General features: G+C 34.8%; 3 protein-coding genes across 3 annotated transcripts; 2 read left to right on the top strand and 1 right to left on the bottom strand.

Annotated features, from left to right (window-relative positions):
- Window positions 1-981: 981 nt before the first annotated feature.
- Window positions 982-3852, bottom strand: LOC131015459 (uncharacterized). The gene is made up of 4 exons (XM_057943878.1): window positions 3508-3852; window positions 2724-2831; window positions 2184-2351; window positions 982-1293 (listed from the first exon to the last, which is right to left on the bottom strand). Exons 1-4 carry the CDS (start codon window positions 3607-3609, stop codon window positions 1171-1173), a joined length of 501 nt encoding a protein of 166 aa, XP_057799861.1. The 5' UTR covers window positions 3610-3852; the 3' UTR covers window positions 982-1170.
- Window positions 3853-5967: 2115 nt separating this feature from the next.
- LOC131015337 (protein EARLY FLOWERING 3) lies at window positions 5968-10990 on the top strand. The gene is made up of 5 exons (XM_057943703.1): window positions 5968-6268; window positions 6492-6814; window positions 7365-8116; window positions 9608-9659; window positions 9754-10990. The coding sequence occupies exons 2-5, from the start codon at window positions 6602-6604 to the stop codon at window positions 10813-10815; spliced, it is 2079 nt and encodes a 692-aa protein (XP_057799686.1). The 5' UTR covers window positions 5968-6268; window positions 6492-6601; the 3' UTR covers window positions 10816-10990.
- A 7416-nt stretch (window positions 10991-18406) lies between these two features.
- LOC131015406 (zinc finger CCCH domain-containing protein 20-like) lies at window positions 18407-19947 on the top strand. Its single transcript, XM_057943788.1, has one exon. It carries the CDS (start codon window positions 18575-18577, stop codon window positions 19658-19660), a length of 1086 nt encoding a protein of 361 aa, XP_057799771.1. The 5' UTR covers window positions 18407-18574; the 3' UTR covers window positions 19661-19947.
- Window positions 19948-23806: the final 3859 nt, after the last annotated feature.

Here is a 23806-nt window from a genome sequence, read left to right as displayed (position 1 = left end):
AAATCCCGAATAATTATATTTTTAATTTGTTTGATAGTGCGTGAAACATGTCGGAGTTATTATTATTATTATTATTATTATTATTATTATTATTATAGAAAAATAGAATAGTAACAATAAATATATTTATCTTGACCAAAAAGACTAGTACATTGAAGTCTAGTCTACGCTATCCTATTGAATGAAAATGAAGTGCTAACAGAAATTTAATTCCAATTAAAGTGGCTGAATTTAATTTCATTTTGCAGTTTGTCCTAGTTTGAAAGTCTCGTGAGAAGACGAAAAGGGAAAAGTTTATGATAACTATTTTCAGTCTTATTCTATATTGATGACGAAGCTAAAGTTTTACTTGAAAAGGTGTGTGTATGTATGTGTAATTCTAAAAAAGATCTCTATAATTTAAATTGTGTAATTTATTTGTTCACGTAAAAAAGCCTTTAGTCGGATCGGAAATCCTTCTCAATGATTAAACATCAAATTATCAATAAATATATTTTTTTGTAACTTATACTTCACAAATTACATAGTATTGTCTCGTGATCAAACAAATTCACCTAACTATGAGCCACATAATTTTAGAATCGGATAGCTAAAAAAAATACTCTTCGTCTACAGAAGATAATTTTAGAAATCGGATAGTACAAATTTTAATAAAAATAGTAATTAAGTATATTAAGAATAGATAAAGAATCCCACTTAAAATATAGGAGTAATTGTTAATAACGATTATTAAATGTATTATAAATGACCAAAGAAATTCATCATGTGGTAAAAAGGATAAATAAGCCGTAAAATATTATTCAAAAATAAAAAGGGATTAAAGAAACAAAAAATGATTATTTTTTGCAAAAATTGAGATTGCTAGTGCTATAAAGCAAGAACTTCGAGTTCGCCTTAACTTTCTTTTTTATTATCCACGCCCGACCTTTACTTTTGAATCTTGAAATGAAATATTTATAATTGGATCTTCATCCCCTTCAATTTAATTTAATCCGAGTCTCTGAATTTTTATATCAAAGATAGATAATTATGCATAACCTTGCTACACCAAAAACAATGGATTCGGGTAAGATCAGCAGTTTTGCTAGAGTTGATTTACATCAAAGTGAGAAAAGAAGCACTTATCTGTGACATCTCTTTCTTTATGTAAGAGAAGCTAAAATTCGAGACCTACTTCACCACGTCGAATTTAGCACGAACGTTGGAGATCATCACCGGACATTCTCCCTTCTCGTCATAATCAGCGTAATCCCCTCCCGACAGATCAATGTCAGTAAATTTGGTTCCTTCAATCTACGAAAATGCGAACACAAGTACATCAGATAGAGTGGTTTCTATGTTATAACTACAAGATCATAAACAAACTCTAATCATATACCAAATTTGGGGGGTGAGGTACAGGCAACAGCAAAACAAGGAAAACCAAATTAATTCAACACAGAGATGTGTGTAGAATTGTTGATTTATCTTCCTGTAGAGATCAAATTAATTCAACACAGAAACATGTGTCATTATTCGTAAGAAGTTGATTTACAGCTGATGTTGAGCACATTGCTCGGGTGGGTCTAAGAGCCAAGTTGAGGTGTGTGTAGTATTGTTGGGGGGAGGAGCAGACAACAGCAAAACAAGGAAAACCAAATTATTCGACACAGAAACATGTCGTGTCATTATTCGTATGAAGTTGAATAACAGCTGATGTTATCATGTTGAGCACATTGCTCGGGTCTAAGAGCCGTGTTGAGGTGTGTGTAGAATTGTTGATTTATCTTCCTGTAGTGTAGAGATCAAATGGTTATTGTTTGCTTTATATATATTGCAGCAATAAATTTGAACAGAAACATCAATAAATGTTAACCAGCGTGCAACATCAATTCCCACTTATATGATCGCTCTACTAACATACAGAAGGTTTATCAAATCTCACAGATAGAGATCAAATGCAACTGGCTCACGAAAGACAAGAAAAAAGTAGAAGATAAGACAAACATATGAGCCACAAAATTATCAGTGAAAAGGACCCCGTTTCAAGAACATCAAATTATTTTACTATAAGTAAATGCAATCAGTTCTGATAAAATTCAATTTCAGGACACCTATCATTAAGTAATGGTAGTTTAAGCATGCAAATAAGAAGAATTATCACTAGTGTAATGCGAAGAAGGAAAAGTAATAGTATGACTTACTGATTCGGCCTTCCACCCACCAGCAAATACAAAATCCACAGGCTCATAACCTCGGCAGTCAAACAACATTAGAGGTGCATAAGTCCCAGTTTCAGCGTCTGCCTGAGTAAGAGGACGGCCTCGGCCAGTAATCATATTTATCGTTCCATCCCTCGAACAAAACTTGCACTGATAGTAGAGGGGACAATGAGAAACAATATAGACAAGCAGGAATTGCGTAGCATATAGAGTGATCGATCATAATACCACTTAACTATGCTGACAAGAAGTGATTATCGTTTTAAGGGAAAAAAAAAAATTATTCATATTACAATATAAACTTGTCTAATGAATATTTGTGCAATCTATATTACTTTCAGAAATTTGATTGATATCTGCTTTGGTTTACACGTTCAGACCAGAATACGACAAAAACATAGTCATCCTCATTACTGCATCATATATGCATAGAAATAGATAGCCCCAACAGCACAAAAATAGAAAATTCTAAAAGGGGACAACAAGTTGAAACACACTTTGGAGAAGAAGATGAAATCCAACCTTCTGAGAAAGATGAACATCGCTCTTGCCTTTCGCGGAAGGAGTTGTCTCGTTCAAGCTGAGGCATGTCTCTTTCTGAGTTACCTCTCCACAATTCCCGCATTTCAGCTGAACAAAAAAGCAATCAAATGTATGAACACAGAAATTCTTACAAGCCAAACATCCACACAACAATTAGACTACTGACCAAAATTGAGCTTAATGATGTTCCGAAAATCCATACAAATTGAGAATTCCAACCATTTCCTAAGATAAACTTGAGATCTAAAAACAATGAGTAGTGCCACGAGAAAAGCAGATGAACTGAGGGTACTCTGTGATTCATCAACAACAACCCAAAATTTTCTAGTGACAGAGAGAGGAATAGTAACCAACATAACGAGAACACAACTCGGAGAATATCTTTACACAAACTCTCCACTCCATGAGTTTGAGTTCAACTAATTGAAATAGAAGCAAGGATGCTTCAATACTACTAGAAACAACTCACACATAAATATGCAAATATGTAAACAACAAAAATCATAATCTAAACACACTATATGCTGCAACAGAACAATAATTTCAACATATGAGCGATTGAGTCGAATCATTCATAATCTGTTGAATGTTGAAAACACGCACAAATTTCAGCATACAGAACCAAAATTTAATACCAATTTTATACCAGAAAAAGACGCTCATCAACAACGCAAGCTAGGTAACTTATTCAAGAGAATTCCTGCTCCGAAACAACAAAAACATCGCCTAGAATAAACTGAAAATTTGAGGGAAATTTCGATACCTTGAAAAGGTATGTGAAGTTAGGATCGTCACAACCTCCTTGAGGCTGAATATCGGCGAGATTCTCGAGATCAGCGCATATCATCAACATGTGGTTCACCATTTCTGCCTTCGATCAGCTGGAATCTACGGTTTTTCTCACACTCACTGCGTGATTTGTGCGTGTTCTTTGCTCGCTCGCTGCTACCGAGTTTCTCTCTCTTTGCTAGTTGAGGCTTAGTTTGCTGGCAAAGGCGCGTGGATGGCTTTGTTTTGCGATTTCATATTTTGCACACGTTTTTTACTTGGACAATTCTAGAAATGGGTTTTATTTTTTAAAAAATAAATAAAATCTAGAAATGTGTTTGAGATTGAAGATGAATTACATATAATACGAGGCTCTATTCATAGATAAAATAAATAATTTTGGTATGATTTTTATTTTTAATGAATAATTATCTACAATATATAATATTTAGTGTAGAGTGATTATTTCTATCAATCTTAAATACATATGGATATTAACTTTACAAAAACTCTAGTGGGCGCACCTATGGTGTTGGGTTCGGCCCAAACTCTACTTCAATCATACCCATCATCCGATTCATGAATTGTTCAATAGAAGCAACAATTATTATAAATAAAAGTAATACTATATTTTAAATAAAATTAAAAAAATTTATGTTTAAGAGTAGTAGTCATAAAAGTGACAATATAGGTATTATGAATTAAAAATTTTTGTCTTAATTTTTAGTATTTATTTGAAAATGACGTGAGTTTTAAACTTTTAATAAAATTGTTGAATAGATTGTGAGTGGAATAAAAGTCTCAACTTTATGCGAGTGATAGAGTGATTAAGGTGGAGTAAAGGGAGACGAAATAGAAATGGATACCAAAATATGAGACTATTAAAAGGTACTAAAAGTTGGGACGAGGGAATAGTTGTAAAAGTGACAATTCTTATGAATAAAATAATAGTATATCAAATAAAAATGACAATTATTATGATTAAAAGTGACAATTGCAAAAGTAATAATTGTTCTTAATAAAAGTTATAATGTTGATGAATAAAAATAATAGTTCGTACATACAAAATAAATGGATCAACTCTGAGTAGGGCTTCAAATCAAGTCCGACCCCTATACTCGAGTGAGGCTATATTAACTTTCAATTTGCCACTACTTAAAACCAACTAAGGTCATATCTTGAAAACATGCGATGAATTTATCATTTGAAGTGGTTGTTATAGTTAGGGCTGTAAATGAACAGAGTTACTAGAAGCTATTCGAGACTTGACACAAAGAAAGTTCATTCGATAGTAAACGAGACGAGTTCGATAATTTTATCCAGCCGAGCTCAAGCCCGACAACACTCAGGTCGTTTAGCTCGCGAACATGTATGTAGTCGATTATTTGCGAACATGTTTGCGAGCATGTTCATGAACTTTCAATCGAATTAGTGCATGAATCTTAAACAAGCCGAGCTCGAGCTTGAGCTTGAGTAACATATTAATTAAGATCAAAAGTACATTTTAAAACATTTACCAAGCTTTCCTAAGTTTGTAACAAGTTCGAGCTCCAACATCATGTATATGAACATCTAACGAGTTGAGCTAAAGTTCAATTTCAGCATTATCATGTATCACATGAGTCGAGCTTGAGGTAAATGGGTGACGAGCCGAGCTCGTTCAACAAGACAGAAAACTCAAATCGAGCTCGAGCTCGAGCTCGAGCACCCGAATATTAAAATGAGTCGAGCTCGAGCCTACTAATATCTAGCTCGGCTCGTTTACAACCTTAGATTAGTTGGTGTAGTAATGGATATGATAGAAACGTATTGCTTTAATGACTGAGGTTTGTCAGAAAACAACCTCAGTTCATTTATTGCAAAATATTTGTTAATTCTGATTTTTTAGTTAACGTTGACAAGTTAATATAAATTCAAATTTTTTACTTATGTTCATAAAAATAAATTTCTATAGCGTCGATAAAATTTTAATCAATAATCTCTTATAAAAAAGAGATTTTCGTGTCTCAACTTTCATATTTGGACTAAACTTCTTCAACATGTAATTCTCAAAAAAAAAAAAAAAAAAAAAAAAACTTCTTCAACATGTATACATATATGTATGTATGTATGTATGTGTATGTAGTGCATGATGCATCATCGCCTTATCTTTACTAGATTTGCTCCACTACGTGAGATTTACCCACATCACACACAACCAATCAAAACCAAGATGTTTATCGCAGTTCCAGCTCACGCCTTTTTTGTTTATTGCCATAAATGTTTTTTTAATTAATCGTGTCATTATCAAAATTGGTGAACTTTTTGGCACTTTGTCTATTATATTCATGGCCACATTTTACTCAGTCAATTTTTTTAAAAATATAATTATTTCCTGTATTTCATATATATTCCGTAAATTGATTGTTAACTCGAATAAATAAATATGCGACACGTCAAAAATTAGGGCTAATTTCAACCTAATCTCAAAAGTCTTTCCCTATTTGGACTGTAATGCCCTAAATAATGAGTGATTTTAATTTTTTCAATAATCACACCGTGTTTGGATGGTTCTAGGCGCTTTTCTGGTCTATCCGAAAAATTGGGTCCACAAAAGCTGCACTTTTGCACTTTTGCGCTTTCTCTCTCTACCCAAGAATCCACATCTTCTTCCCCCAAATCAGTAGTTATTGTCTAATTTTCCCTTGTTTTTCTGTAATTTATTTTTTTATGCAGTGTATCTTTGTTGTGCTGCTTTGAGTTCAGCTGCTGAAAAGGTAATCTTCTTTCTCGGGTTTATTCTTATGATTTTTGCATTGACTTTTCCGCGTGTTGTTCTGATTGAATAATTTGGTTAATTATGGATTTTGGGTGTTAATGATATCTGCAGAGCTGTTCCTTGATTGTCGGTGCTGTGTTTTTTTTTTTTTTTTTTAGAAAACTTTAATTTGGTTTTTTCATAGAGATTGATCTTTGTTGGCTGGGAATTATGAATTTCAGGTGATTTATGTGGAATTGTTTTGAGATTTGAAAAGTTGGACAGTTGGGTATTTGCTGTTTCGGAACTAGAAAGAGAAGAGGTTAGGTATCTATCTATTTATTGAGAGAGGATGAAGAGAGGGAATGATGAGGAGAAGATTATGGGGCCTATGTTTCCTAGGCTTCATGTAAATGATACCGAGAAGGGAGGGCCAAGAGCACCACCGAGGAACAAGATGGCCTTATATGAGCAGCTTAGCATCCCTTCACAGAGATTCAGTCATTCCGTGCTGACCCGTAACCTGAGTAATAGCACTGCCAGTTTTGTGCCTCCGTCGAGCCAGGTAACCTTTGAGAACACCTAAATGTTATGCTAACGAGATCTCGAATTAGTTTTCACCTGATAAGATCTATAATCAAGATATGTTGTACTTGGGTATCAAGTCTTGCAAGGTTGTGAATGTTGATGTCGATTGAACCATCTTAGATCGATATGTTAGCGACTGTGGGGCATTGCAGCATTGCTACACCTCTTGATTTGTTGGTTTACCTTGTATGATTAATTTGTGACTTAGTTCAACTTCTTTTCAACGTTTAGTTGAAACGTAAAAAACTTGATAGTGACGATTAAACATTTTGCTAGTTCATTAGCATGGTTTATGCTGCTTAAATGTGGTAGGTAGGGGTGAGGGCGATGTTATATGAAGGAAGCCCCCGTGTGTTAGTTAGTTACTATGGTTAATGTACATGTAAGTATTGAAGAGTTTTCAGAGGTAATAGCACTGAGTTTTGATGTTTGTCGCCTTGGAGGGTGTCAATGATTCATTATGCTTTGCTAGTTTTTTTATTGTTGAAAGTTTTGGCTCTGATTGCTTCCCTCACTTTTACATGCAGGGTGGTGGAAATGACAGGGGTATGTTTTTTGCTCGGCAGCTGCATCCTATACACCCATCTGAGATGCAATACAGCCAGTATTCTGAATTAAGCCCTCCACTGGCACAGGGGGAGCAAAGGAAGAAAATGGATGAAGACGACTATACAGTTCCTATTTTCATCCAGCCCGTACCTGCAGAATTCAATAAATATAGCAATGGCATGTGCCAGCAGAAGTTTTCACCCTCCAATCCTCCTTATTTCCATTCTTCGTCGAAGTTCCAAAAGGCCAATGAAACAGGCATGTTTGACCATAGCGTTGGACAAGAAGAGGGAAGCAAGAAGGGAGAAAATTCAAATGAGTCTGTGGCTGGCCAGAAACAAACTGTTTCCTCGATTAGTCACGAACCAGGATCCAGATTAAGGACTGATGATAGGGGACAGCAAGAGCTCTGTGCTGAGTCACGGCTTTCCGGCGATAGTCTGAATACTGAGGGGACTGACATGGCAGCGGGAGCAAAAACAAATTCACCTGATTCAGAGGAAGCTTCACTGTTAGGAGATGACAATATCATCCATGATCTTAGTGATGACACGGGGTCTCATGAAGATGAGTCTTGTAGGCCTCCGCTATCAGGGAGCTTGCAGAGGGGCGACAGTGTTTCTGTGTCATCCATTTTGGATACAGAATCTGCTCTGGATATAACACCTGACAATATTGTAGGTATATTAGGCCAGAAACATTTCTGGAAAGCAAGAAGAGCTATCATGAAGTAAGTTACCATGCTCACTGTGTTACTTTCGCTTTTGATTGGCAATGTGGTGGTAGCTGGAAATATTGGAATATGGGTTTAGTCTGTCAGAAAGTTGATCACATTGAAGCTATTAACTAAGCAACTGAATTTTGATTTACTCAGACATGTTAGTTTTGTAGTTACTACTATCAAGTACATCAACTAACTGTTTTTATAGGTCGTACTCAAATCCTAGCAAGTTTAGATATGATGATTTGAAAGTAATTACCTTAGAAAGAGCAAAGGATCAACTATACTTTTGGTTGTTTTCTTGTTTTTGCCTTAACATTCCGAATGCATTTCGAAATTATTCAGATGCAGCTGCATGTTTTCATCCCATCATTTTTCTGTGCCCAACAAAGATCCATATGAACTCGTGTTTAATTGCTGTATATACAATGTTCAAAGATTACCATGATTTTGTGATGATGATAGAATTGAAGATCTGTCTAGTGTCTAGTTATGAAGTTTCTCGTATGGTCGAGTCATTTTGTTTCATTTATGCAATAAATGGCTTTGGAGGAATGGTATTGGTAAGTATTAATGTGATTATCCTTTGAGATTTGCTCCATCATTACGCAAATTTTGAAAGGATGCATAATGTTGATGGCGGATTCTACAAAGTGGGACGTTTTGTGGTCAAGGTTTCCAGATTTTACTGATGTTGGTTTTTTTAATTATTATTTAATCGTTGGAGTCATGTGTAGCACCGACTCCGAGGATGATTTTTGTTCAATTCTAGTGTTGTTTCGTATGCATAGTTAAATGGTGGGTGGCTTTACTGGTGCAGAATATTAATTTCTCATAATGAGGAAATTTAGTTCTTCAGCCACCTTTGATGTATTCAGAGAGCGCATGACATTTTGTATAGCATGGTGGGTTCATGTGAGAGTATATCATTTGATTCGAGGTGAGTCCATCAGCCATGGTCCATTTCTTCTTGTCGGTTCTGGTTTTGTTTTGTTTTTTTCTTTTGGGATATATTTCTCTTATTATTCTAAATATTGCTGGAGGAGCTTAGATGACTAACTGCAGATGCATTGCTGGTTTTGACATCAAGACGGGAAACGCTCTGGAATAACAAGTGTTCGAATTTTTTTCTTCTTCTCTCAATTCCTTCGAGAAATTCTGGGCCATGGCTTTGTGACATTCACTTACTGAATATTAGAATATCTCATGTAGAGTAAGTAGTTCATTAACTTAAGGTAAGATCATGTACTTATGCATCACCATTGCAAATCGCCCCCCTCCCAACTCGTTTCTGTGTCAGTACTTACATTACATCTCGGTGCTACTTTGTTGTATTTTTCCTGTCGGTGATCAACTTTCCCGATTTCGGAGGTGAGTCATGTCGGGACTTGAATGAACTTAGTGACATGCAATGTGATAATGACTACTACTTATGCTAAGCTTCATTACTTCGTTACCTTTTCGCTGCATTTTTCTGACTAATCTCTATCTAATTTTCAGTCAGCAAAGAGTTTTTGCAGTTCAATTATTTGAGTTGCATAGATTGATAAAGGTAAGACTATGTTTGGTTCAAGTAGTTTGCAGTGATTGATATCTACATTCTGTAAGTGCTTATGTATATAAAAATGACTCTTGTTCTAAATCAGGTTCAGAAAATGATTGCTGCATGGCCACATCTTATGCTCGAGGACTCGGGTATCTTCGACAAACCTACAAAACCGATAATCGGGAAGAAACGGCCTCTTGATTCTGCTGTGAATGCAGCTTCAAATGCTTCCAAGGCAAAAGGCAATTCAGATAATCCAAGTCACAAGAAAGAACGCTCTGCTGAAAACACACTTGAGAAAGTGCCCTATTCTGCAGCTCAAAACGGGGTTCCGCCTTCGAGCTGCAGGCCTTCTGCCGACAGCGCTCCATCACCGCCTGCTGTCACAAGCAACGACCATAACAATGTTCCGCCTTCGAGCTGCAGGCCGTCTGCTGACAGCGCTCCATCACCGCCCGCTGTCACAAGCAACGACCATAACAATGCTCAAGTGCCGCGTTTCAATCATCCGGAGGGGCACCAGTGGCTGATTCCTGTGATGTCTCCTTCAGAAGGACTAGTATACAAGCCGTATCCAGCACCCGGATTTTCCGGCCAAGGCTGCGGGGGCTCCGGCCCCCCCAGGCCAAATCCGATGACGGGTAACTTCTTAGCTCCGGTATTTGGGGTCCCAACTCCAATGCCCCAATACCCGTTTCCTCCGTATGCGCCTCACGGTTACTTCCCTCCTTACGGCATGCCGATGATGAGCACAGCAGCCTTCTCTGGTTCATCCATGGAGCAAATGAATCCTCATTCTGTACCCGGTCATTTCTCAGCCCGGGAATCCGCCTCCGCTGCGTCAACACAGAATTACGGGCCCGTTCCAGACGGGCTGGACCGACGTGCAGCTGAGGAGATCGAAGTGCAAGGGAGCAGTTCAAGCAGCCCAAGTGAGAGTCAACCGCCGAGTACTAAGGTGAACAGCAGTGTGGGAGGAGCAAACATTCTTCCGATCCTCCCTACGCCATCTAGGGCTATCGATGCCTCCAAGTCGAGCCCTCGGGTTCGTGCCCCTCGGGTGATCAAGGTCGTGCCCCGCAACGGTGTATCGGCGTCGGAATCTGCTGCACGAATTTTCCGATCCATTCAACAAGAAAGAATGCAGTATGATTCAGTGTGACCAGGTCAGAATTTGTTTGGTAGCCTTTTTTGCAACTTCATTCCATATCGGTATATATACGCCTATGTGTGTGTGTATTTTATGACTTATTTTGTGCTCTAGTCTGTAATTTTATTCGTTTAACTTGTGACCAAAATTAGTGGTCAAATGTGAGAGGTGATGGGCATTTCATAAATGCAATCCCAAGATGTGTGTGTATGTGTGTGTGTGTGTGGAGAAGGGATCAAAAGAGAATCATCATTTTAGAAATGAGATTATATTTTGAAGGTGAGATATTCAAATTTTAGGATTGAAATTAATCACGTGAATTAAGATATAATATAATAGTACTATATTTATTGTGTATGAATTGTTCCAAGTGTTGTATGGATTTTGGATGAGAATAATAAATTATTGAAATCACATTAATTCTTTTCAGTATTTCTCATTAAAAAAAAAAGAAAAAAGATCTCTTCTGCTGAGGTTCATGCAAAAGAATTTGTGTTTTAAGTTGTAATAATCTCTAATTAATACTTAATAATTAATAATTAATAAGTACTTATTAAAATAAAAGATTATAGTATTATTTCCGTACAAAAGGAGAGATCAAGTGTATTATACAAAACAAAATAGAAAAATGACGGGCCTCCAAGCTTTTATAATGCCATTATTTTTATAATTATTTTTTAGGCTTCTAATTTTTATATTCGACTGTATCCATCAATAGGATTTCAAAATTTCGTGGTTAATTTTACTTTTTCCCATTGACTTTTTGCTTCATTTAATATACTCGTGAAAACGTTTATAGGTAGTACGACTAAATCAAAGCGTAGGATTATTGTTGGGCTTGTTAATACTTAGCTTCTACTTTTGATTTATTGAAAAAGGTAAATATCAAACAAAGGCCCGGTCAACCTTTAACAAATAAAATTAAAAAAAAAAATACAAATCATCATTCTTTATTGGAGTATTTGTTACAATATTTTGAGATTTTAATTGATATTATCGATGATATTTTAAAACTATCTATATTTATTGCATTGAAAATTATTCGCATTGCAATGAAAGAAAAATACTACTCCTTCCGTCCACCAAAGATATGTCACAATTTTCTTTTTCGTCCGTCCACGAAAAATATGTCACATCCATTTTTAGTAGTAGAGTCCACACCATTTCACTCACATTTCAAGTGGGATCCTTACTCCACTACCAACTTTATTCACATTTTATTAAAATTCGCACCAAAAGTAAAGTGGCATATCTTTAGTGGACGGAGGGAGTAGTATTTAATATCAAACAAAGGCCCGGTCAACCTTTAACAAATAAAATTTTACAAAAAAAAAAATCATCATTCTTTATTGGAGTATTTGTTACAATATTTTGAGATTTTAATTGATATTATCGATGATATTTTAAAACTATTTATATTTATTGCATTGAAAATTATTCGCATTGCAATAAAGAAAAAATACAATTGAGATGAAAATTTAGTTTAGGGACCAATTTGCATTTGATACTACAATATTTAATAATTTAGGAATAAGAAATAAGGTCAATATCACTCTTTTCCACTAGAGTGCCTAATTTTTTTTAGAAATAAGCTCACCTACGATTATCCAATACGATAATAATGAAGTCGAGCTAAAATTAAAAATGAAAATAAAATATTAAATACCTATCAATATCGAATATTAAACATCACCCCGCTAATATCGGAATTACGAAAAAGAAAAAAAATCAACAAATTTTGTTGTGAAAAGTGATTTAAAACGCAAAAACTTTGTTCTATTCCATGCGGATAGGCACCGCATAGTACCAAAGTGGAAGTAGTTGAGCTTCGTACATTTTGGATAAGATTTGAAGACGTGGCAGAATTAGACGTTAAGCTAAAAATCCAACCCAAGTGAGAAAGAGAGAGAGAGAGAGGAGAGAGAGTCAAAATCACGAGGGATCTGAAAATCTGCAAGGACAAACTCAATCCATATCCGAAAACTAAACGCCACGCATTCACTCCTCGCTTTCAAACGCCAACACGCCACCGCACACGTGTGGCTCACGCAGTGGCTGTGATGCGCCTCACGTGACCAGCATGTGCCCCCTCGTTCCGACCGTACGCATTTTCTCCTCGATTTCGCAGACAGGATTTGTAATTTGGATAAGAGGAGTAATGCTAAATGCAGTAATGCGTATGTACGTATATAATTGCACATTTTTATCAATTTGCGTTATATTCCCTCCGTCTCCGTCCGTCAAGATTATATAAAGTTACTTGGACACAAAATTTAATAAAATTGGTGATAATTTTAATATAATAGAGAAATGATCCCACCACTTTATGAAATATGTGGTTGAGATTGAATTTGTGATGAGTTTTTTATAAATAAAGAATATTAGTAATAATAAAATATTAAAGAGGATGGTGAGACTATTGCATTAAAAAGAAAGTGACATAATCTTGGCGAACGCCTGATATAGTAATTTTTACATAATCTTAGCGGACGGAGGGAGTAATTAAGTAATACTCCCTCTTCTCATTCCATAAAAAATAGTGTCATTTAATTATTTTGGATATTTATAAAAAATAATCCTTCCGTCTTATTGGGCTTGTCCCATTTTTTTGACACGGATATTAAGGAGAGTTAAATTAATGTAATAAAAATGTGTAAAGGTATGGTGCCATATTAGTTTGTAGTGTAAAATTATTACCTCAAATAGAAACATGACAAGATCAATGAGACAATCCAAAAAGAAAAACATGACAAAATCAATGGGATGGAGGGAGTAATTTCGTTATACTTTCTAAAATTTTCTATTTTCTATCGCGGATAAATGCATTATTCAATTATAATACAATTAATTATCATTATTAACACTATTTTTTTAATAAAAATTCTTTCTCCACTCATAATGCACTCAACTATGTCTATTAGAGCATCTTTAGTGGTGGCTCTATAAGGAGGCTCTAAGAAGGTGTTCCCCACCTTAGAGCCTCCACTCTCGAATTCATTGACTCTATAAAGAAACTTATTTTTCATTTTCATTTTATCGCATTTTAACTCTTCAATTTTAAAATTTAACATTTCACTAAAATTAAATTTTAACATTATATTATTTAGAATAAAATATACTCTCTCCGCCCCATAAAAACATGCATAATTTCCTTTTTCGAAAAAGTGTACAATTTTAAAATTAACAAAAATGTCAAAAGCAGAAAAATTAAACCAATTGAAAAAATTGATTTTATATTGTATCTCACATCGAAAAGTATATGTTTGTCTACAATGTTTAGTGTACTATAAAAAGAGAAACTAAATTAAAATGATATTGTATTGAATCCAACATTGATCATGTAGTAGTACTATATATAATGAAGCTACATTTTACTCCCTCCGTACCACTCCAATAGGTTCGTTTTTCATTTTCGGTTGTCCCATTTCAATAGGCCCAATGTTTATGCTATATTTTTCTAATTTTTGATTGAGTAGTAATAAATTATTTTACAAATATCTTATATTATTTGAGTTAATTTTCACTAATATCTTATAACTATTTGAACTATTATACTATATGATTTTTAACACGTTTGAATTTTATTATTTATTGACGTAGGGGAATTGGGAAGGGGGAGCAGTGGGGTTTGAACCCAGGACCTCACTGTTCACACACAGGAGGTCGCACCGCTTGGTGTTCCTTTGGGGACCGTTTGAATTTTATTATTGATCATTATTTTTCTAATTTTTGATTGAGTAGTAATGAATTATTTTACAATAAGATATGGGTTTTCTTCGTGTTTTTATATTACGAAAGAATGCAGAAGTATACGATGATTATTATTATTATTATTATTATTATTATTATTATTATTATTATTCAATATACCGTCGGCAAATAGGGATGGGGGCTTGAATTTTGTACACAAAACTGCACTAAAAATCAATAAATTAGTAGGGTATAGATCATTAATTCTCATTGTGTTTGGTAGTTGGGGTGACAAAAGCCTCTATTTAAAGCATTAGTTAATTCTTCCTTTATTGCATTTGCAATTGCCTTTGGATTTTTGTAGATGAGGTTGTCCTCGAATAATAATACCTAACGTGACGGTGCCCCCGCAACTTGTACATGACTAGTAAAACTATAATTGATATGTAGATATAATCATACAAACATATACTACTAATTATTAAATAAATCCACATTTGATATATCGAAGTTGAATTGAGCCTCGGTTCTTTAAATTTCATTTTAAAAAAATTTGAGCCTCCTAAAAATGAGCATTAATGTTGGCCTAAGTAATTTGACATTATCTTTTAATATAATTTAATTCTTTTTAAGGGAAAAGATTTTTGGACACCACCTTCAGAAAAAATCGGTTTTTGCTTCATATTTAATTTGATCGATTTTTTGCTATTTAGTGATTTGTCTAAAATATCATTTTCAAAAATATATTCAACCGATTTTGTTATTATTTTAGATTTTTATATTTTTTTCCAAGTTCACTATTTTTTTTATATAAAAATATATAAAAATCGAAAATAATAACAAAATCAGTTGAATATATTTTTGAAAATGTTATTTTAGACAAATCACTAAATAACAAAAAATCAATCAAATTAAATATTAAGAAATAATCGATTTTTTATGAAAGTGTCTAAGACATCTGATGTCCAAAAATCACTCCCCTTCTTTTTAATGCATGGCCAAATTTCGAGAGTGGCGACAAAATAATTCCACGTGGCAGCGCGAGGTGACACCTAGGTGTGATGAGATTCCCGATTTTCCCTCCAAGTATAAAGTCTTGCGCGTGGGAAAAGCTAATCTCACGGACTGTGAGGACTATGCAAGTCAAAGTTGAATTTCATTGGTCTCCGTTCAACAAACCGGGTTCGAGTGGGTCCCAAGAATTATGTTCGCGGGTGCCAACTTGGCCTCTGCTGCCGTTGGCGTGACTGCGTGTAATAGAATAACTTGTGAAAAAGGTTGAATAGTAGATTTCACGATTTCTACTTGAAAATAGTTTGTTTTAGTTAGTTCACGTTTTGGTCGATGAGCCCTAATTCAAGTGACAAAGTTGAGGCATTTAAAGATTTTTTTTATAATTTTTTTTGAGTTTAATTTCGTCTTTATGTAGTGTAGAGATCATGCCTGCGTGCGGATTGCTGATTAGTTTATATGATAAATGTAGGGGTGAGCATTCGGTTATATGGTTCGGTTTTTGCTAAAACCAAACCAAACCATATTTTAGTTCGATTTAGAAAAAAAAAATCGAACCGAACCGAATTAACCGAAATTTTTATAATTAAAACCGAACCGAACCGAAAAATCGATTTTTTTTTTTTTTGATCGGGCAAAGTCATGTTAGATGTTAGTAGTTAGTTCCCCCATCCACTCCAAGAACCACCTTATCTCTCCATTCATCAAATCCACCTTATATCTCCAATCTCCAATTCGCTCCCAAGAGGGATCGAACCCAGGTCACTTCACTTAAGTGAGGACCTAGTGGCCAGTGGGCTAATCCGAAGAAAACCGAAATTTTCAAAAAAAACCGAAAAAAACCGAAATTTTCGAAAAAAAAAATCTAAAATTCCAAAAAAAAACTATAAAATTTAAAAAATATTAGAAGTTAGATATTATAAATTAAAAAATTTTCATTATTAATAATATTCGTTTTCGAGTTCGTTTTTAAAAACAACCGAAAAAACCGAATGTGCTTCGAAACCGAAAACCGACCTTTTAAATTTCTTGATCTTCGTCGAATTTTTGCTCACCCCTGATAAATGTATTTGTAATTCTCATTTTTTCAAAAGTGTGCATATTTTTTCATGCTTATTCGTTTCATAAAATTATATATTCTATTCGTCGTTAAAAAGTATAGTAATTTTTATTATTTTCGTTCTCTTAAAAACATATCATGTCTATTTTAGAATATGATCCACATAAATTTTTACATTTTTATCCTTTAAAAATATCTTACATAAAAAATAATAGGTTATTTTTCCATTTTACATATTATCTATCAAATATTTTTTAAAACTCGTGTTGCATACTAAGTGATACATTTATCAAAGACAAAGAGAGTAATTTTTATTTTTAAACACTATTTTTATCCTTTTACTTTAATAATTTTATTTAGTTGCAACCAAAATTAAATGTGGACTCATATCTTCACTCACAACATTATAAATGACGTGAACATCTTTCTCCACTCACGATACATTCAAGTATTCAACTGACATTTTTAAAATCCATACCTCAAAAAAAAAAAATGTACTCCCTCCGTTTCATTACAAATGTCCCATTATTTTTGAACAAATAGATTAAGAAAATTATTTAAATATTAGGTACATAGAGATAATATATTGCCAAAAAATGAAAGGGACATGCCATTATAGAAAGTTGGACATTTGTAATTGAACTAAAGGAGTATTATTTATTTTGTTGAAATAATACCTAATTAATTACATGTAATTGGTATTTTGTAAAATCTCCTTATTGTTTGCAATTTGAAAATGAGTTTAAAATTGAAGGACTCCACATATCTTTTCAAGAATGTTAGTAGGATCAATTCATTCAATTTCGAGTGAGATATGTATTGAAGGTCTGATGTATAAAAAGTAATAAAAAAATGTATTAATATATGCTTTGACTTAAATTATTCATTTCCGTTATGTATACAAATTAAAACATATACTCTCTTCGTTCCATTTAACATGACCTCTTTGTCATTTTGCGCTGTTCCATTAAAAATGATCATTTTCAAAAGAAGAAATTCTTTTATCTTACAAAAAGTTGTGAGCTCCACCAATTTTTTTATTATTTTTTCTTTAATCACTATTTTTATTAATAATCGTGTCAAAAATAAAAATTTATAATTAATGGAAGGAACTAAGAGAGTAGTAAATAGACGTGTCAATAATGACAAATCAATTTTTTTGCCAAACCGAACTATACAACTTAAAAAGATTCACAATTTAAACAAATACACCTCCCCAAAACCGATCCAAACAAATTTTGGAGCGACATGATCTAGCCCCACTTCTCCATTGGCTGAAGATTGACATTAATAATAATGAGTTAGTAGCAAAATGAAAATTAAAATAAAATTTTAACTATTTTTATTAAAATATCAAAAATATAGGACCAAACAAAGAATTGAGAAAAAGAATATATCTCATTCCCAACCAATCAACCATAAAATTCTAACATAACAATCTTAACAAATAAATATTTTATATATATATATATATATATATATATATTTGATTTTGGGGAGCTGGGGAGGGGGATCAGTAGGATTTAAACCCGGGACCTCACTGTTAACACACAAAAGATCGTACCGCTTGGTGTCCCATTGTGACAAAAATATTTTTATTTTGAAAAGTATTAATACCGGTTGTTTGGATTAAGTCGGGCCTACTAAAACTACATGGACCCATAGAGATCCAAAACTCTCAGTCATAAACAAGCAAAATCCGATATTTGTGAGGATTTGATTTTGAAGTAATTTACAAGGTAACCTTAATTTTCAAATATACATTTTCTTTTTTATTTTAATTTTAATTCCCCCAAAAAGAGAGCCACTTGTTAGGCTACTGGTCATAGTGGAGCAGGACGCTACCAAACTAACCCAATATGCCAATTTACAAACATATCCCAACCTAACCACGGTTAGCTCAACCCCAACCACGGTTAACTAGGCAGTATATATAGGAACCTTGGCATGCAAATCCATGGCGATCATGACAGCGCCACTGCAGAGACTGAGCTACACTAACTCAACAAAATGATGATGATGATGATCAGCGATCCCCCGCGCTCGAATCCGACCGTCCAAATCCCGCCGTGGGATCCCTACCTCGAGGATCCGGCGCCCTACATTAACTCTCCGGCGGCGGTCACCAACCACGGCGATTTCACTCAATACGACGTCGCTCTGGCCGCGCTGCAGCGCTACCTCCCTTCGAACAAGGACGAATACGCCGCGGCTGCGGCGGACGGAGGCGGAGGCGGAGGCGGAGGCGGGGACGACGACGATTTCGATATCCCCGTGGACGCGTACTCGTGCGACGAGTTCCGGATGTTCGAGTTCAAGGTGAAGCGGTGCGGGCGGGCGCGGTCGCACGACTGGACGGAGTGCCCGTTCGCGCACCCGGGGGAGAAGGCGCGGCGCCGCGACCCGCGGCGGCACCACTACTCCGGCAGCGCGTGCCCGGACTTCCGCAGGGGCGCGTGCAGGAGGGGCGACGCGTGCGAGCACGCGCACGGGGTGTTCGAGTGCTGGCTCCACCCCGCGCGCTACCGCACGCAGCCGTGCAAGGACGGGACGCACTGCCGCCGCCGCGTCTGCTTCTTCGCGCACACGCCGGAACAGCTCCGGATCCTGCCGTATACCGCCGGCGCGGGGGACGGATCCTCGCCGCGGTCGTCGGCGCAGTACTCGCCGCCATCCACGCCGGCGACGGCTTCGCCGCCGGCGTCTCCGATGAGTCAGCTCGCTGAGTCGATGCGGGGGATGCAGATCAATAAGATGAAATTAGGGCTCGGGATGGGTATGGGCATGGGATTGAGCATGAGCCCGCCGAATTGGGGCGGGGGTGGGTACGGGTCGCCGTGCAGCCCGGGTAAGATCCTACCCGGATTCAGGAGCCTACCCGCGACTCCGGTCCGGGCCGTGGCCCGGCGCGGGCCCAACGCCTTCGACCTGTGGGAGAGCTGGTCCGAGGAGGAGCCGGCGATGGAGCGTGTCGAGTCGGGTCGGGCTTTGCGTGAGCGGATCTACTCGAAGCTCGGGAAGGAGAACTCGTTGGATCGGGTCGGGCAGGCTGACTCGGTCCCCGATTTCGGGTGGGTTTCGGAGCTCGTTAAGTGAGCATCGGGGTCGGGTTGGGTCGGGTGATTATTCGGATCTGGCAGCCTTGTCGTTTGATTCAAAGTTTTCCGGCTGTACATACGCTTTCCGACTCTGTGAATATGGGTTTTAGGTTCGGGTCGGGTCGGTTGAATAGGCTTAAGTGTTGATTAAGACCTTTATTTTATGGTTAATTTGGAATTTATCTAGGTTTTTAGGGGAAATATGGGAAAATGCAATTGCAAATTTTGTAATTCTGTACATACAAATTTGAGGTTTGCTATGGAGGCTGCCGATTATTTTGGCTATTTCTCCTTCCAAATTTTCAATTAGTTATTATCTTCTAAATTTCTTCATAGATTTGAAATCTTCAATGTTTAAGGATAATGTCTTAGATGGAGTATTATAGTATAATGTATTTTATTAAGAGAAGTAAATAGTATTTTTTAGAGTATTTAGAATTGAACCTTATTTATAAGTTAAGACTCAAGATTAGGAAATTTGGGCAGAGATTTTTGCTCCAATAAATTACGGTGAGAAGGAAAACAAGTGGGCCGCAAAATAACAAAAAAAATTCTATTAATAGGTTGAGCTACGCAAATCTATTTATGCACATATTCATATATTATTATGATCAATAAAAATAATAGTAATAAGAATATCATATAGGTTAAAGAACTTTTAACATTGTTGCAACTTGCAACGCAAAGCTAATATACATATATTAGTTTGCTATTTGGATCGGAAACCTAGCGGCCCACATATAATTATAAAAAATAGTGGTGGAGGTGTTACTTATTATTAATAATTATTATATTATTATATTATATTTCAAGTACTTATCTAAGTTGGACTAAGTAAGATATCTTTAGTGTTATCGAAGATTAGACAACGACGTGGGCTCGAACCAATAAATTTTTGGAAAAAATAAATCTCGATCTTATCCTTTGACTAAATAAACCTAATTAAAGAAAAAGTGTTCACTTGTCAATAATTCATAGTTATAATAAATTATCAATTAAAACGAGTGGCCATTTCAACGTCGTGTAAATGGGTTTACGGTAATATCTCTAATATTTTTTTCACATTTCTTTTTTAGACGATTTATTTATAGGCGCAATATGTCACTATAGTCTATAGTGCGATTACATGTATAAGTAATGTTGTGATTTTTGTTTTTTGGGAAATGATATAAGTATAATTTGCGAATTACATGTATATATATTATATAGTCTCGAACTTCGATATACTAATAAATTAGAAAAATAACGAGCTGCACATCTTACGATTTAATAGTGGAGTCTATAATTTTTTGTCAAAAATGTGATTTTCTTTTTCTCAATCAGAAAGACGAAAAAAGAAAATGAGTTGCAATCAATAAGGGAAAGGAATTTATTTTTTTTGAATTTCTGGGAAATATAGTACTGTGTTGTAAAAATATTGAGCCATGCTTATGTGATTGTTAGAGCATCCGCATTGGGGGTTCCTTGATAGCCTACTTGATGGTGGTTGTGTTATTGAGTAGGTAGTGCTGCATTGGGGTTCCTTGATAGCCTACTTGATAACATTAGTTTTGATTTTATGTTTTTCATTTAAATTTAATTACTCAAATTTAAATAACACAATTTATTTCAAATTTAAATTGCATTAATTATAAAATCCTAAATATTACATAAAACTTTAATAAAATAAAAAAATTAAAAAAAAACAAAATAAAAACAGTTATTGGAAATTAAAATAATTTTTTTTTTATTTGAGGCTCGAGTACTACCCGAAAACTCGAGTAGTACTCGAGGAACATTAGCTGCAACGCCATGCTCGAGGAAACAACATTACTCGAGTAATGCTCGAGGAGCCCGCGTTGCGGGTGCTCTTACTATTTCAAAGTGACTATAAGCTATCATCTTGTAAGATTTCTAAAACTTTTATTATATTTTATTTTGAAATTAATCTAAGTATAATTGTAACGACTAAAACATAAAGAATATAAATATTTTCTATTCAATAATATTACCAACCGCTACAATTTTTTTTTTCTTTTATAACTTGCTTTCATAAATTCATGAGTCTAGGATATTGCGAGTTGTTGCCAAAACTAATATTGAAAGAGACCACGATTCATTTTATATGCTCATAGCTTCTTATTCAATTAGGGTGCGTTTTCTTTGGTTGTAAATTTATCATGGAAAAAAGAGGGATAATATTATCCCTCCAAAAGTGGTGTGATAATATTATCCATCATTTGTAGCGTAAATGAGGAATGAGTAAAGGTCAAGTAGAAAATGTGGGAAAAGAAATGAATGATTTAAAAGGTGAAATTTTATTTATCTTTCATTTTTTGATGATAAATTTACAATAAAAGAGAACACATCCTTAGCTGTCAATTTCTTAGGTGTCAATTTCTATCTTATCTTAGGCCCCACTTAAAATAAATAAATGCATGACAATAATATTTAAAACAATATGTGATAGCCACCGGTTTTTCTCAAAAAAGGCTATGACCCAATTTCCCTTAAAAAGAGGGGAAACACCAATAAAATATTTTAAATGGAAATTGTTTTTTCTTTTCAAGGGAGAGATAATCCACAGGCGTTACTATTTAGTAATGAACGAGAAAGAAATGTACAAACAACAACCTTAAAAGTCGCATCATTTTGAACTCATCTATTTAGTGGGATGTTTCTTTTCTTGAATATATGTGTCGAAATTCCTTCTTTTAGGGCATTGCTCCAATATAAACTATGATGAAAAGTTGTTTTTTCTAATAAAAAAGGGAGCTAGGGCATTTATATGATTGGACATTTTTATACATAGGTAAATAAATTTGATGGGTCAGCTCCATGCCATGTTACTCATAATTGTTTATTGCATTCAAAATGATCTTGGTTCGATTAATGTATATCCGAACTCTCTTTTTGCTGTACATATGGTTAACAATGAGCATTGTGTTTCCGAGTTTCGTCATGTTCGTAGAGAGATTAATAGAGCCTCTCATTATTTAGAGAATTTCATTGTCTGAAAGTACGGATTTTCGATATGACTCTCAGATATAGTGCACTGTAATTTAATATAATGCTCCATATGTTACCTTTTTTTTTGAATTGCTACCATATTAATCTATACAATTTTCATTCTATTAGTAGGTTAAGGTTCGAATCATCAAAGAAAAAAAATAAGAAATTATTAATAATTTATTGTATAAAAAAACTAGCTCATAAAATTTCAAAGTACAAAGTTCAAGTGTTACAAAATACAAACACAGGTTGTGGGATATGAGAAAAAAAAAATCTTATTTTGAGAAAAATGTATTTTATCTTTTTTATTTATATTTATATTTTAGCATTTTTTATAGGAAGTGCCCATATAATTTGACTTACATACATATTGAAATAGCACATTGTTTTGGTATCTTATTATTTTCTAGTAGGCCCTGTTTCGGGCCCACTATCACTAGTATGGGGCCCACACCAGTCATCTCATCTGGTAACTGGTCCCCTATCTATCTCTCTCTCCCTCTCTTGGTTTTCTCTCTCAAGAAATTGACATTCTTGATTGTATCAATAAAAACAAGGCCATGGATTTAATTAATCAAATAATTAAATCTACAGTGCTAAAAAGGCGAATAAAGGATAGAAATCGACATTAGATTTGATGTTATCACGTTACACATATTATTGACTATAGTAAAACGTGACTAAAATACTGTGGTGTGTACATATCAACCTTGTTGATTTCTGATGTGTTTTTATTGAGATATTTGTCTAGAAACAAACGAATTTCAAATTTGCGTATATTTTTAAACTCGATCATTTTATCACAGAGAAAAAAAAAAAACAAAAAAACCCAAACGATAGAATTGCCAATCTAGAATTATCATTTTTCTCTCAGTTGAAAAGAGTTTTTAAATATGAACAATTATTTTTGGAGGAAGCCAAATAATAGAATTACAAAATTGGATTTTTATACAAATTTTAGGACGGAACAATATTTGGATTTCATGATTAGAAATTGGAAAAGTCTATTCTAATTTTATAAACCTTTTCTCAATCCCAATAAAGTAGTGAAAGAAATTATATTAGGCCAATAGTACAAGCCGCCGTCTCCTGTTTTAAGCAATAAAGTAAAATAAATACTAGTAATAAATAAATAAAAAGGAAGAGAGTTCAT

This window comes from Salvia miltiorrhiza, chromosome 3, assembly GCF_028751815.1.
Source record: "Salvia miltiorrhiza cultivar Shanhuang (shh) chromosome 3, IMPLAD_Smil_shh, whole genome shotgun sequence".
NCBI classification, from domain to species: domain Eukaryota; kingdom Viridiplantae; phylum Streptophyta; class Magnoliopsida; order Lamiales; family Lamiaceae; genus Salvia; species Salvia miltiorrhiza.
This window is presented reverse-complemented; position numbering and strand designations above follow the sequence as displayed.